At 34.8% G+C, this 13,457-nt stretch overlaps 1 protein-coding gene across 1 annotated transcript; it reads left to right on the top strand.

The window, feature by feature from the left end:
- Positions 1 to 8,690: 8,690 nt before the first annotated feature.
- LOC149261891 (putative clathrin assembly protein At5g57200) lies at positions 8,691 to 9,934 on the top strand. The gene is made up of 3 exons (XM_089371742.1): positions 8,691 to 9,578; positions 9,669 to 9,724; positions 9,877 to 9,934. The coding sequence occupies exons 1-3, from the start codon at positions 8,691 to 8,693 to the stop codon at positions 9,932 to 9,934; spliced, it is 1,002 nt and encodes a 333-aa protein (XP_089227868.1).
- The last annotated feature ends 3,523 nt before the right edge of the window (positions 9,935 to 13,457 follow it).

Consider the following 13,457-nt stretch of genomic DNA (forward strand, 5'->3'; position numbering starts at 1 on the left):
TTTCCCAGAGAGAATATCTTGTGTCTTGTGTGTGTGTGTGTGCTTACTTTTTCGTTCTCTACTTTTTTGTGTAATTTCCATTCACATGCACTAATTATAGTTAAATCCACAAATCTTAAAGTTTAATAAACTGTAATAGTGTAGAATTTTCAGAGTTTTAATATAATATTATTAGATCTGTTGTGACAAACTGTCCAGTGGAATATCCACGACAGTTTACGGATCAATATCTAGTTGGATTTGTGGAGGAGGTCTAGGTATGTTTGGGGTACATGGGTCAATGTACTAGACTAGATGCTTACTTCGGTAGATGAGAACTTGAGCCCTGGGAACTTGGATAAACTGATATGATTTAAGCCTAATGTTTAAAGTTAAGAAGAGGTATAGAGTTGTACTTTCACCTCCCCAAAGTTGTGATGTGGAGTTGTGATGCTTGTTGTATTCATTTATGTGGCTATCATGCTATTTCAATAGAGGCCAACTTGGAGGAAGATATAGGAAGAAGTAAAAATCTATAAATAGCATAATTAATGTTAACTTCAAGACAAAGTACATTATGTTGGACATAGTGTTGTCATTGATGACAACTAGCATCATTGATGTGAAGGGGGATGTCTAAGAAAGTAACAATGCCATTCATGAATCAAAGGAAGCAGTATGGTAGTCTAGTTTCCTGCTTGACTTATTAAATGAAGTCAAAGTGGTTTGAATTTGATTGAGCTTTTGTCAAATTTATGATGTCCTAATGATTCTATGAATGGCATGGTTGGATAGCTCTCTTTGAGAACTTTTGAACAATATATCACACATGGAAAAAATCCTCTAGGATGAGTAGTTATGATCATTTGAAGTTGCCAGTTGTAATAAGGACCAAAACAACAAATTTAGTTTAGAGTCATCAAATTCGTTAAAGATTGTGCATGTTGAGGGTGGATCTAAACATTGGCAATCAATTAACTACTTTGGGTGTATGAATATGTGCACTATTTAACTATGTTAAACATCATTCACCTTTTGAATGATATGACTATGGTCAAAAGCATGTATGGTGGATGATATGTAGAGATGCACGATGCTTAACCCCCTCACAAAACAACAAAGCAATGACATATGGCAGACACCTAGTGGGCCTATAGGTGGCAAGACACTATTGGCCAAATTACAAAGACATGTGGCAATGGAGTATGCCATGGAAGCAAGGCAATGATGTGGCAGTACAACATCGCATCTTCGTCAAGGACGATGAGGTGGAAATAAAGTGACACATGGTGGTTTGTGAATGGCTCAAGAAGATGATGTGGTAGTGTAAGATGACATGACATGACATGTCATTATGATGATTTCAGTATGGTGGCATGGTAGTATAGATTAATGCCACCTGGCAGACATAGTTGGAATTTTGGAGCGACCAATGGGCTCAAATTCAAGTGACACATGACTCCTCTCATGGGATTCCATGTGGCATGATGATGTCATGTTGATGTAAGCATGTGGGTGACCGTGAACCCTAAGGATTAGGTCACATGGATCAATGGATTAGGCCCAGGACCATATCATATAAAAAAGTAGGGACAAGGTCGTATGGTTAAATTCATACAGTCGGCAAGGTGCAAAGTCTCTATAATCCCTGGTTTAAACATTGACCTCAAGGTCAGCTCATACACCCAGGGTCACACAAATGAACACACACACACACACACACATAACTACAACCCATTCAAATGAAAGGGTGAAGTGCTACAATTTGGTGGCTTTGTGGAGATAAGAAAACGAGTTTTCGGTCTGAGGTTCTATGGTCGAGTGGATTATTTTTTCTTGTTGAGGTTACGCCATTGTTTCAATGTGATATGTATGGCGGGCAAGTTTGATCCGATGACACCCATTTTCTCAATCAATAAAACTGATTCACCATATGAGAAGTTGGTATATTGATGCAAGTGAGGAATATGAGCAACAAAGTTGGTGTATCATGTGGTTTGTATGCAGGAGGTTCACGGTTCGAGTTCTGATGTATATATGCCAGAATTTTGTTTTACAGGGATATTGGTGCACCACTTTGTTCATTTTGTCAAACCCTTAAAATAACATTTTGTAGAACCTGTATAGTGTCATTTTGTATAATGCACTCATTTTTTTTTGTTTTATCGAACATTTAAGTTTTATATAGTTTTATATGGGTTTTTGGAATGATTTTGGAGCCAAATTGAATTCTAAAAGAGGGGAAATGATCAAAATTCACTAGTAATTTTTCTAGGGGTAATGAAGAATCATGAAGATGCAGTTTTGATATTGTTAATCTATATTTCTTGTTTTGGGGGTTATGAACAGGTTTCAGGCTTTTTGAGTAGGTGTTGTATATATCCAAATCAAGACTAGGGAAAGGTGTCATGGTATAATATTCAAGAATAGGTTGTTGAGATAAGATGAGCAAGTTATAAACATGTTATGACAACATTGTGATAGAAACAACATGATCAATATTGTTTAAGTGGCATGTGGATCTAATTTGAAATATGTGAAAAGTGGTCTACACCAGGTTGAAGAAGGAGGTGGAAGCCTCAATCAGGTTGAAGCATACAACAAGTTGATTCTCGCACATTTTCGAGGTTGGTGCCTCAATCAGATTATAGTCTATTGTAAGTGGGTTCTTGCACATTTTGTGGGTCGATGCCTCTAGCAGGTCAATGCCTACAAATCTATGTAAATGAATTGAAGAAGAAGACAAAAAGAATTTGCAGTTTTCCCCAAAAGGGTTTTCACATAAAAGAATGTGTTCTCATATGATGATGTGATGATGGTTTCTTGATGCAAAAAAAATCACTCTTATGATGCACATTATTATTTGATGCATTGCTACATAGTTAATTATTGATTAAATGTTTTGAAATGATAAATTCACTAATACATTGATTCACCCCCCAATGTGATCTTTGGTCTAGCAACTTGAAGTGGGGGGAAGTATATAAAGCCATATACATATTTGATACTTTGATGATGAAAATAAATAAATGGTTACAAAAATAAATTAGTAATAAAAATAGATAGATAGATAATTTAATAATAATAGTTATTATTTAAAATATATTAATATATTAAAAGAGAATTCTAAATTAGAGGAAGACAATTTAAAGGAAAATATAAATAAAGAAAATCTAATTAAAGACATATTGTTAAGTAAAGATAAGAGACAATCTTGGGTGATAAGTTGAGTCTATGCATGGGAATTTTCACACGGCTAGATGTGCATGATGCAAATGTTTTGTGGGTATTAAGGAGGTGGTGAAGGCATCTTTTTACGAGCATCTTAATCCCTAGGGTTTTTCTTTGGTGCTTGGGCTTCAAAATAAAGATATAGAAATAAAAGATAGCATACACTATTAGTTGAGGGCTTATGGACTCTCCATATTATTTACTAAGAAGTTGGTTGGGAGGAGAGTTTTCCCCCACACTTGGTTCATTGGTTGGTTGTTGTTGATGACAACAAAAAATTGGAACCCATTGATTCCGTTGTCATTGTGATTGTAAGTAGGTTTCCTTGCAAATATTTCAAGTATGACTCACACAATGCTACCCTTACATTGATTTATGAAATAAATAATTGGACAACATTAATGCTTATGCGTTTATTTAAATGTTATTGTAGACGAGTTCATTAAGTAATTTTATTTTAAAAAATTGGTGCTTACAGAGGAGCATTCTAGAGATGAAAATAAGGCTTATGAAAAATCTCATGTTATAGTAATTGGACTATGAGAAACAATTTAAAGTTCAAAGGATGCTTCACACTTTTCCATTAGCAGAGTTCTTAGGTAGGATGGAACCCCTGGGCATATGAAAATTAGAAGCTAAATGATAGGGAACAAAGATATGTGGTCCATGAGAAGGAAATAATAGCTTTGGTACATCATTTGTAGGTTTGGAGGAACCACCTGTGATGCGGGTTGTTTTTTGTGAAAATGGACAACATTGCCAAAAGTTACTTTGCTTTGTAGTGAAAGTTGTCATCAAAGTAGGGTTGGTGGCAATACTTCCATTTTATGTTTAATATTGCAATTGAGTATTATCCTAGTAAGCAAAATATAGTGGTAGGTGCATTGAGTAGGAGGCTAAAATTGTAGTGATTTGGATGGTATCTATTTAGTTGGAGATCAATAATGAAGTTTGAATTGTAGATTAGTTTGATTGATAACTCAAAGAAGACGTGAAACATGATGTGGTCATTACATAGGTTCTAATGTAGTTATAGTCAAGGAGGATGTGGAAGTTCTCATTGAAGGATTAATCATTTTTCTTTACTGGTGGAAGTATATATGTGCCTAGATTCCAATGTAGCAATACTAGGATAAGACAAGTAAAAGCCACATAATGGCTTGCCCTTTCCTTTCGAAATGTGAAGGGAGAAACTTTTTGAACAATGATTGTAATTTTTTATTGATTAGTCTTACTATGCTATGTGGTATATATATATATATATATATATATATATATATATATATATATATATATATATATATATATATATATAGATATGAGTAAGTGAACATCATAATTCTGTAAACATTATTAGATTCGTCCCACATTTGAGTATTAGAAGACAATTATCAATTATTTTCTAACAAAACTATGGGACAACTAGACTATAGCATTGAAAACAAAAAAGTTACATACGCTCATTCATTCATTTTCTACATATACATTGAATTAAAGTAGGGGATTTTTTGATATGATCTTCCTACAATTCTATAGGTCTTTATGAGTTAGGCTCATTGTTGCTTTTATTGGATATTAATATTTGTCCAAATTGTATTTTTATTAAAATCTCTATATAATTGACATAAATGTTGGCCACTAGAATTTCAGTTTGGTGATAAATTACTTATGTAGCTTAATTATGATCAATGCAAGCCATCCTAAAGGAAGTCACAATATTTGGTATCGAGATGTCTAATGAAGGTGATAGCTAAATTGGGAAGGTTACCCTATAATTTAAGACTTCTAGACCATCTGAAGTCTTACCATCCAAAGTTCTATGTTTGATTCAACCTGGGGCTTGCACGGTTGACCTAGAGAACCTTAGATATGTTGAGCCATCTTTAGCACCAATGTTTTTGAGGCACATATTGGAATGAATTGTGGATATCATCTATGCTTACCATATGAAAGCCACAAAGTGATACAGAAAGAGTACTAAGACTTTGGTAAAATAGTGTCGAGAGATTACTTTCTTACTTGGAAGGGCATGCCATTCAAAAAAGGGAGTTGGGTAAGGTACAAGGCATTGGAAAATACTAGGATAAGAAAAGTGAAAGCCACGTAATGGCTTGCCATTACCTTTTGGGAACGTGGAGGGAGAAACTTTATAATAAATGTTTGTAATGTTTTATTAATTATTCTTACCATGATATATATATATATATATATATATATATATATATATATAGAGAGAGAGAGAGAGAGAGAGAGAGAGAGAGAGAGAGAGAGAGGACAATAATATAAGTGAATGTCATAATACTCCAGTAAACGTTATTTGATTCTACCCCACATTGAACCAAAGGTCATTGCTTAGAAGACAATTACCAATTGTTTTCTAACAAAAATGTGAGACAACTAGATTGTAGCATTGAAAACAAAGTTTACAGACTCTCATTCCTTCATTCTCTACACATACATTGAATTAAAGTAAGGGATTTGTTGATCTAGTCCCCCTACTATTCTGTAGGTCTTAATGAGTTAGGTTCGTTGTTGTTCGTATTGGAATAGTAATCTTTGTACAACTTGTATTCTTGTTATAATCTTTATATAACTGACATAATTATTAGAGTGTAACCAAATTCATAGTGATTACGCATAAAATTTTACTAAAAAACAACATAGAGGAACCTTATAATCTAATTTAACTTTGAATAGAAACATACAACATTGTTAATGCATCAATGCTCTTTGATCATATCATGAAAATATGGAAATTTTTATTGAGAAAGCAAGAACAATTCTTATCTTACATTTTGAAACCATTGTGTGTACACATTCGATATCTATGGGAATTTTAGTCTATAATTTCAACATTAAATTGTTTAAACACTAACAATAGCACATGGTGATATCAAATAGTAGGGCCATTGCTACCATGGTTAACCTTTCACTCACTTATTTCATCAAAGTAGCATTGGAAACAAAACTTTGTAGGTCTTAATGAGTTAGGCTCATTGTTGTTTGTATTAGAATAATAATCTTTGTACTACTTATATTCTCATTTTAATCTCTATATAATTGACATAATTATTACATTAGTGGTGTAGCCAAATTCATGTTACCTACAAGTAAAATTTCACTGAAAAACAACATAGAGGCACCTTATCAAAAACCACCATTAACTCTAAATAAGATTCAAAATTGATCATAAATTCACAAAAACCTTTATGATTTCTTTTAACATAGAATTAGAGGTCAATGAAAATCAAGGAGTGAACTTAGTTTTTGTGCAATATTTTGTATTAATCCATTTTTTTTATTAAAATTTCATAAGTTGTAGAGACAATTGAAATCAATAAATCCTTAATTATATTAAATAAATTTAATATAATAAATTCGAAGTTATAAATCTTTAAGTTTTAACATAGTTGCACCTATACATTGAATTTCTACTAAATAATAATAGTAAGAATAAGAATAATCTAATTTTACCTGTGAGATGTAGACTAGATGGTTTGCCTGAGATTTAGCCCCCATTAGGTTTCAAGGTCAAACCTCATGGGGAGGGGTTGAGGATGGAAGTCACTTTGGGGGAATTAAAACTATCCCAAGGGGTGTCCATTTGATGACTATAAGCATCCCATTGTGGGTTGATCCTTCTTCTTCCATCCAATAGGCACCGTGACTATAAGCATCCCATTGTGGGTTGATCCTTCTTCTTCCATCCAATAGGCACTGTGACTATAAACATCCCATTGTGGGTTGATCCTTCTTCTTCCATCCAATAGGCACCGTGACTATAAACATCCCATTATGGGTTGATCCTTCTTCTTCCATCCAATAGGCACCGTGACTATAAGCATCCCATTGTGGGTTGATCCTTCTTCTTCCATCCAATAGGCACCGTGACTATAAGCATCTCATTGTGGGTTGATCCTTCTTCTTCCATCCAGTAGGCACCGTGACTATAAACATCCCATTGTGGGTTGATCCTTCTTCTTCCATCCCATTGCGGGTTATCCTTCTTCTTCCATCCAATAGGCACCGTGACTATAAGCATCCCATTGTGGGTGATCCTTCTTCTTCCGTCCAATAGGCACTGTGACTATAAACATCCCATTGTGGGTTGATCCTTCTTCTTCCATGCCATTGTGGGTTGATCCTTCTTCTTCCATCCAATAGGCACCCTTGTTTGTGGGACAAGTGACCACTTCCTTAAAACAATTTAACTACTAAAATTTATAAAATAAAGATGTATATACTTTACTTTTTTAAATTTGAACTAAACTCACTTAAACTATATTTTTTAAACCTGAATAATTTCCTTATACAAAATAAAATGCTACAGTTGACCAAAAATACTAACTCTTCCAAACCATTAATCAAGAGAACGAATGCAGTGTTTGACGCCCTAGTTACATATCCTAAATAGCAGCTCCAATGGAATCGTTTTGCCACGTTTAGCAGATCAGTGAGAAAACATCACCAAGGTATCGGAGTCGGTTTGCCACGTTTAGGGAGATGGAGCAAATTTAGTAGGGGGAAAATTCATGGATAAAGTCACCCAGGTCTTACGCTGGGTACGCCTGGTGGAGTCAAGCTGTAGCTCATGTATTGAATATTGCTGGATGGACCAGGATGGCGAGAGCACTGGAGTTCGTTACCTTTGATGAAGCCGCCATGAGAGGAACCCAAAGCAACTGACATGCACAGGACGTTGACTCAAATGCCCAAACATTAGGATCACTGCCATGTTTCGAGGAACTGGAGTTTAGTCAAAAGATACTGCCATGTTTCGAGGAACTGGAGTTTAGTCAAAAGATACTGCCATGTTTCGAGGAACTGGAGTTTAGTCAAAAGATATTGCTATGGAGGGGTTCAAATTTGATTGGCAAGTTGTTGGTTATCGGGTGATTTGCTTGTTAAATACAATTTAAAAAAATATAAAATTGTTAAAATTTTACTTTGAAATTATGAAAACAGGTTAGAAACTATGAAATACTATAGGCGAAATTATTTTGAAATTCCAACCTTGCTGCCATGTTTGAGGAACTTGAGTTTAGTCAAAAGATAGTCTAGTCAATTTCGAGCGGTTAGGAGTATGGTTTGTATTTTTATTTATTTTTGTTTAATTTTCGTAAATATATTTAGTTCGTGGTTTTAAGAAAGTAATCTTTTTAATAAATTTTAGTCTGATAAGATTGAAATATTTAATTTTTGCAGGATTATAAATTATTAGTATATCTTAAATATATTTGAATAAAAAATTTGATCTTAAAATTTATTTAAAAATTACTCCAATAAATTACTAATTCATCTTTAAGGATTCTCCAGAGTTTAAAAAAATGGATTGCGACAGCTAGCCCTGATTCTCTTCATCGAGCAGCGTAATACCTTGAGAGAATGTCGTCAAACTTGGAGTGGAAACTGCCATATATGTATACCAATCTGGGGCAAATTCCCGAATAGGTCTTCTTAATTTGGTGGACAGATCATCTATGGAGTCGCGGAGGAAGAATGTCGTTGGATCGTTCAAGGACATGGCTTCGATCGGGATTGCCAAGTTGAACAGCAAGAATCCAGAAATTGACACAGCTGTCGTGAAAGCGACTCTTCACAACGACATCCCTCCCAAGGAAAAGCACGCCCGCGTGGCCTTGGCTGCAACGAGAAAGTCCGGGGTGCGACGAGACCTAAAACATCTGGTCGAACGGCGGTTGTGTCGAACCAAAAGGTGGATCGTGGCTCTGAAAACCCTGGCTCTCATTCATCGGCTTATGAGAGATGGGTTCCCCTTTTTCACACAGGACGAGCTGCAGCACCCCTCGCATGTAACACTGCTCGCCGGGATATCGCAGAGTTTCGGGGATCTTTCCAGCCCCTTTGCCCGCGAATGCTCCCTCTGGATTCGCAAATACTCGTGTTATCTGGCGCAGAGACTGCACTGCAACAGGCTCCTCGACTATGACATCGTGGCGCTTGAAAATCGTCAAAACAGAGCAAAGGCCATGGAAATTGGGGGGCTCTCTAAGCATTTGCCATCTCTGCAGCTACTCATGGACTGTCTCTTGGATTGCACTCCTCAGCAAGGGCGCGGAGCGATGAACCCCCTCATCCAGTATGCCCTAGATTTGATCTTGAAAGAATGCCCAAATATCTACGCGACCATTAATTTCTGTATACGCAACCTGCTGGATTCGATCTCTGGTATGCCCAGAGATAAAGCTATAGGTCTCCTGGAAAATTACAAACGCCATCTGCTACATTATGAAAGACTTTCGTATTTTTATGGTGCTTGCAGTAGATTGGTTTCAACCCACGGTCATGATGGCTTCTTGTCTCTGGATAGGCCTCCAGTAGTGTCATTCTTGGGTGAAATGGAAATGGTATGAATTATATTCAGATCGTATGAAGAATTCCAGACCGCATATTCAGAATTGTTTTTGTCTCGCAGTTACGCAGGATTGGAAGTGTAGATAATGTGCAAACATAAACGGCATTTACAGCAAGAATCGGCCATGGACGACAGATGGTGAGTTGCAGAATCGAAGGTCCGTGACTCTGCTCAGCCTGTTTCTTGGGAATTGGAGGGTTTCAAGATTTCTTGGGAACTCGAGGGTTTCAAGATTTCTTGCTTATTATACCGATCTTGAATATTGTATTTGCCAAATTTTAGTTGTACAGGGTCTCGACTGTGTTTCAAAGGCCTCAACCAGGAACTTCTTTTGTGACTTTCTCATGATCTCAGTGGTCGTCTCTTCCCGAGAGTAACCATAGCGTTGTGGTCAGGAACAAGCTGAACATGCATGGATTCTAGGGATGACATCACATAAAATTATGTGACATTATGTTAAACCTCTTCTTTTATTGTGGTGGTGTAGAATGTGCTTCGTTCTGTAATAAATGCAATTCAGGGTGAACCTATGATATCTTGAAGGGTCATTTTTTTAATTAAAAATTATATTTCTATGATATCTTGAAGGGTCATTTTTTTAATTAAAAATTATATTTTTTAATTAAGATTATTATATTAAAGTACTTTTATGAAAATGATAAAGAAAAATTTTGGAGTGATATGTTAAGGTTTTTTTGCTTAAAATAATCTAGAGATGTTAATATTAAAATGTGTTTGTTTTCATTTAGTTAATATAACTTAAAATTAATATTACAATTCAAAATTAATATTATGATTTATTAATTATAAAATAAGTTTATTTATATAATAAATATTTTTTTAAAGTTAATTGGGTTTTTTAGGTGATTGGGAAAAATGATTAGAATTTTTCCCATTTACATTTTTACTAAAAACATAATAAAATTTAATGTAATGGTTTCCAATTTTATTGACATAATAAAATTTAATGTAATGGTTTCCAACTTTATTGTTTATAAATAAATAATCCTTAGAAGATCAAAAATTATATATTCCTCATATAAGAATATTTTCTATATAAAATATATATTGAGTAAAATATAAAAATATATTAAGTTTTTTTTAATAATTAATTTAAGGACAATATTAATTTTTTTATAAATATTCAAATTCAAATTAATCTTAAAATTAAATATAAAAACTTTACATAATTATTAAAGTCATATTATTCAAATATATTGATTGATTGATCCCGAGGAAGAATTAAAAGCCAAGTGTGTCACTCGTTTGTTGATTGATCTCGAGGCAGGTCATATCGCCCACCCCCCTCATGTTGTAATGACCCTCATGAGGTTTAGAAATTATGGGGATGAACATGGGTGTTACTTGGCACTAGTTATGTGGGTTACAATACTCTAGGTGTCTGGATCATGTGTTGTACTTGTCTTCAATTGTGGTTTTGGCCCCCAATATTTATTATGGGTAAGTTTTCCCTCGAGTTTCAACTCTCCCTTTAGTTTTTGCTTCTTTTTCAATGGTTTGTAATGGTTTTTTCTCTTGCCATTTCAAGGTTACCCCTTATTTCGCTATTATCTCTATGCAATTGTCTTTTGCCTTTGATCCTCGGCCCTCTCTCTTCTCCATGTCCACTTCTACTTCCCAAACCCATTTGACTCATTTTCTCTCTCTTTATTTTCTTATTCCTCTATTGGGCAATTTGTCTGAGCCACCTCCTTTTATCGCTTGCCACTCACTCGAACTTCTTCCCTCATTCACTCCCTATGGTCTCTATGTCACAATGTGGGTACTCAGGTTTTAATTAGAGTAGAAACAACATAGAAGTTCCTCTTTGTGCCAAAGCCCAAGCTAACGTGGAGGACTATGCCATTCATTACCAGGAATGCGCTTCACAATCAACTCAGGATGAAACTGAATTAGTTGAGTGGGAAGTTGGGGTTGAGTGCAAGTTTATATTTGATGTAGAAGTGATGGAAAACATCGGTTAGTGGATTCCGAACACAAGGAATACTCAGACTCGTCTAACCCAATATATGTAGACAATCGACTTGTATTAACAAATTTAAACTCTGATGACAAAGTTATTGGTTGAGCACAGTGAGGCATATGAAGAAATACCACTCTACATTGATGCCCTACAATAGTAGGTCAAAAAATTGGATACCAAGGTTTTTGTCTTGACCAAGAAGTTTTCTAAATTAGAATTTAATAGTAATTCGAATGAGGAGCAAACTCCAACTCCCACTTAGATAGACTCTCCCACAAATTAGACATGGTCTTCTTTATAATATTTCTTTGTTTTCATAAACACTCTAAGAATATTTGCCTCATTGTTAACCTCTATTTTAATATGATTTGTTGTTAGCCATAAACAAATAGCTGTAAGATTGTACTATTTTTATTTGAATCAAAAATAAAAATTCAATTTAATTTACAAATTTCTTTTAATTTATTTAACTAAATATTAAAAAAAAAGAAAAAAAATGAAAAGTTAATTTTGTTATTTTAAATGCTATTATGGTATGATCTGTATTCCAAAAAAATTAATATATTAAATTTTAATCATACTTTAATAAGAACATTGTTATTAAAAATATTTTAATTAAATTTTAAGTATTTTCAAGAACCTTTAAAAATACATGAATGTGTTTTTTATCGATGGATTATTGGTCAAAAGTAATAAAATTAATGTTAACTATTTTGTTGCATATTTTTAATATTTTAATAAATTTTAAGATTTTTTTAATATAAAATTTTTAAGAAAATTTAAAAATATATATGAAAGGATTTTCAATTTTTTTTAATAATTAAATTTGTCAAAATTAATTAATTTTTTAAACAAAAATAAAATCAAAATAAATTAAACTCTGATGGGGTGGAGGAGCATGGTCATATTGGCCTTGAGCATGGGGACTAGCCCTTTTCTTTCATTCACCTAAGCAACATGTGGTGTGGAGTTTGCATGCAACTTGGAGCATGTGGAAACTTCGAGACAAGGGGCGATAACTTTAGAAGTGGGTTGGCGAGTGTCATAATGATTTTGTTGGTGAGCTTGGTTATGGGCATACAAGAGGGTGGTGAAATCTATTCTGGGTTTGCGCAAGTCATCAACCTGTGCATGCTCCTTCATCTTTGGTTCTCTGTATGAGAATTTTTTGAATGCAATTGGAAAACTCATTGTTGAGTTGTTGGCGGTCAAGCACGCCATGTCTAGGATCCAAGTGAAGCCAAACATTAGAGCCTGCACTACCACTGGTTGAGTCCCACGAGGAGGAAAAGCTTCTTGAATTGGGTAGTTGGCAGAGGATTTCTAATTTGGGGGTATGTCGTAGATTCCATAGTAAGTCTTCTAGTCTGTTCCTATGAAATTCATATTGTAATACCCTCATTTAGTCGAAGGGTAGAGATTCATAGTTGTGTTTGTACCCGGTCAGATTTAATTATGGGAGAGGGACACCTTGGTTGCCAAGGTTTTAAGGCCCTTCAAGACTCTAATTAGGGGTTATTAGCAATATTCTGGGTTGTGGGATTGGTTTGGTTATTTCCTTGTTTCATTCATGCTATAGTGAGCAAAAACTCCTAGCTAGTGTTGGGTACCTAAAAATTTACTTTTCATCCTAGAAGTTATAGGTCTTAGGGGTTTCCTTCAGACCATCTAATATAATATTATTTTCTTATCGAGTGTCGAGACTATTGGGTCGGGGTCGCAATTGTAGAGAGGAGGAAGTTGGCTGAAGACTGTGGTGGCATTTTCGAAAGGAAAGGTGGCAGTGCTAGAAGGAGGATGTCCGTCCTAAGAAAGGGTTGGCCTGGGAATTGTTGGAGTCCCTTTGTTGGGTGTTGCGACCTGAGGTAGTGACCGGATATTTGCCCA

Source organism: Pinus tabuliformis, chromosome 6, assembly GCF_031772625.1.
Source record: "Pinus tabuliformis cultivar Carrire ecotype Pingquan chromosome 6, CPIR1, whole genome shotgun sequence".
In the NCBI taxonomy this organism is placed as follows: Eukaryota; Viridiplantae; Streptophyta; class Pinopsida; order Pinales; family Pinaceae; genus Pinus; species Pinus tabuliformis.

What these genes read in the sequence shown, in the direction of transcription:
- LOC149261891 (XM_089371742.1), top strand. Translation starts at nt 8,691, where the DNA reads ATGGAGTCGCGGAGGAAGAATGTCGTTGGATCGTTCAAGGACATGGCT. An exon ending in TCTTGGGTGAAATGGAAATG is followed by an intron (nt 9,579 to 9,668) that starts GTATGAATTATA and finishes TTGGAAGTGTAG; the next exon opens with ATAATGTGCAAACATAAACG. An exon ending in TCGGCCATGGACGACAGATG is followed by an intron (nt 9,725 to 9,876) that starts GTGAGTTGCAGA and finishes TTAGTTGTACAG; the next exon opens with GGTCTCGACTGTGTTTCAAA.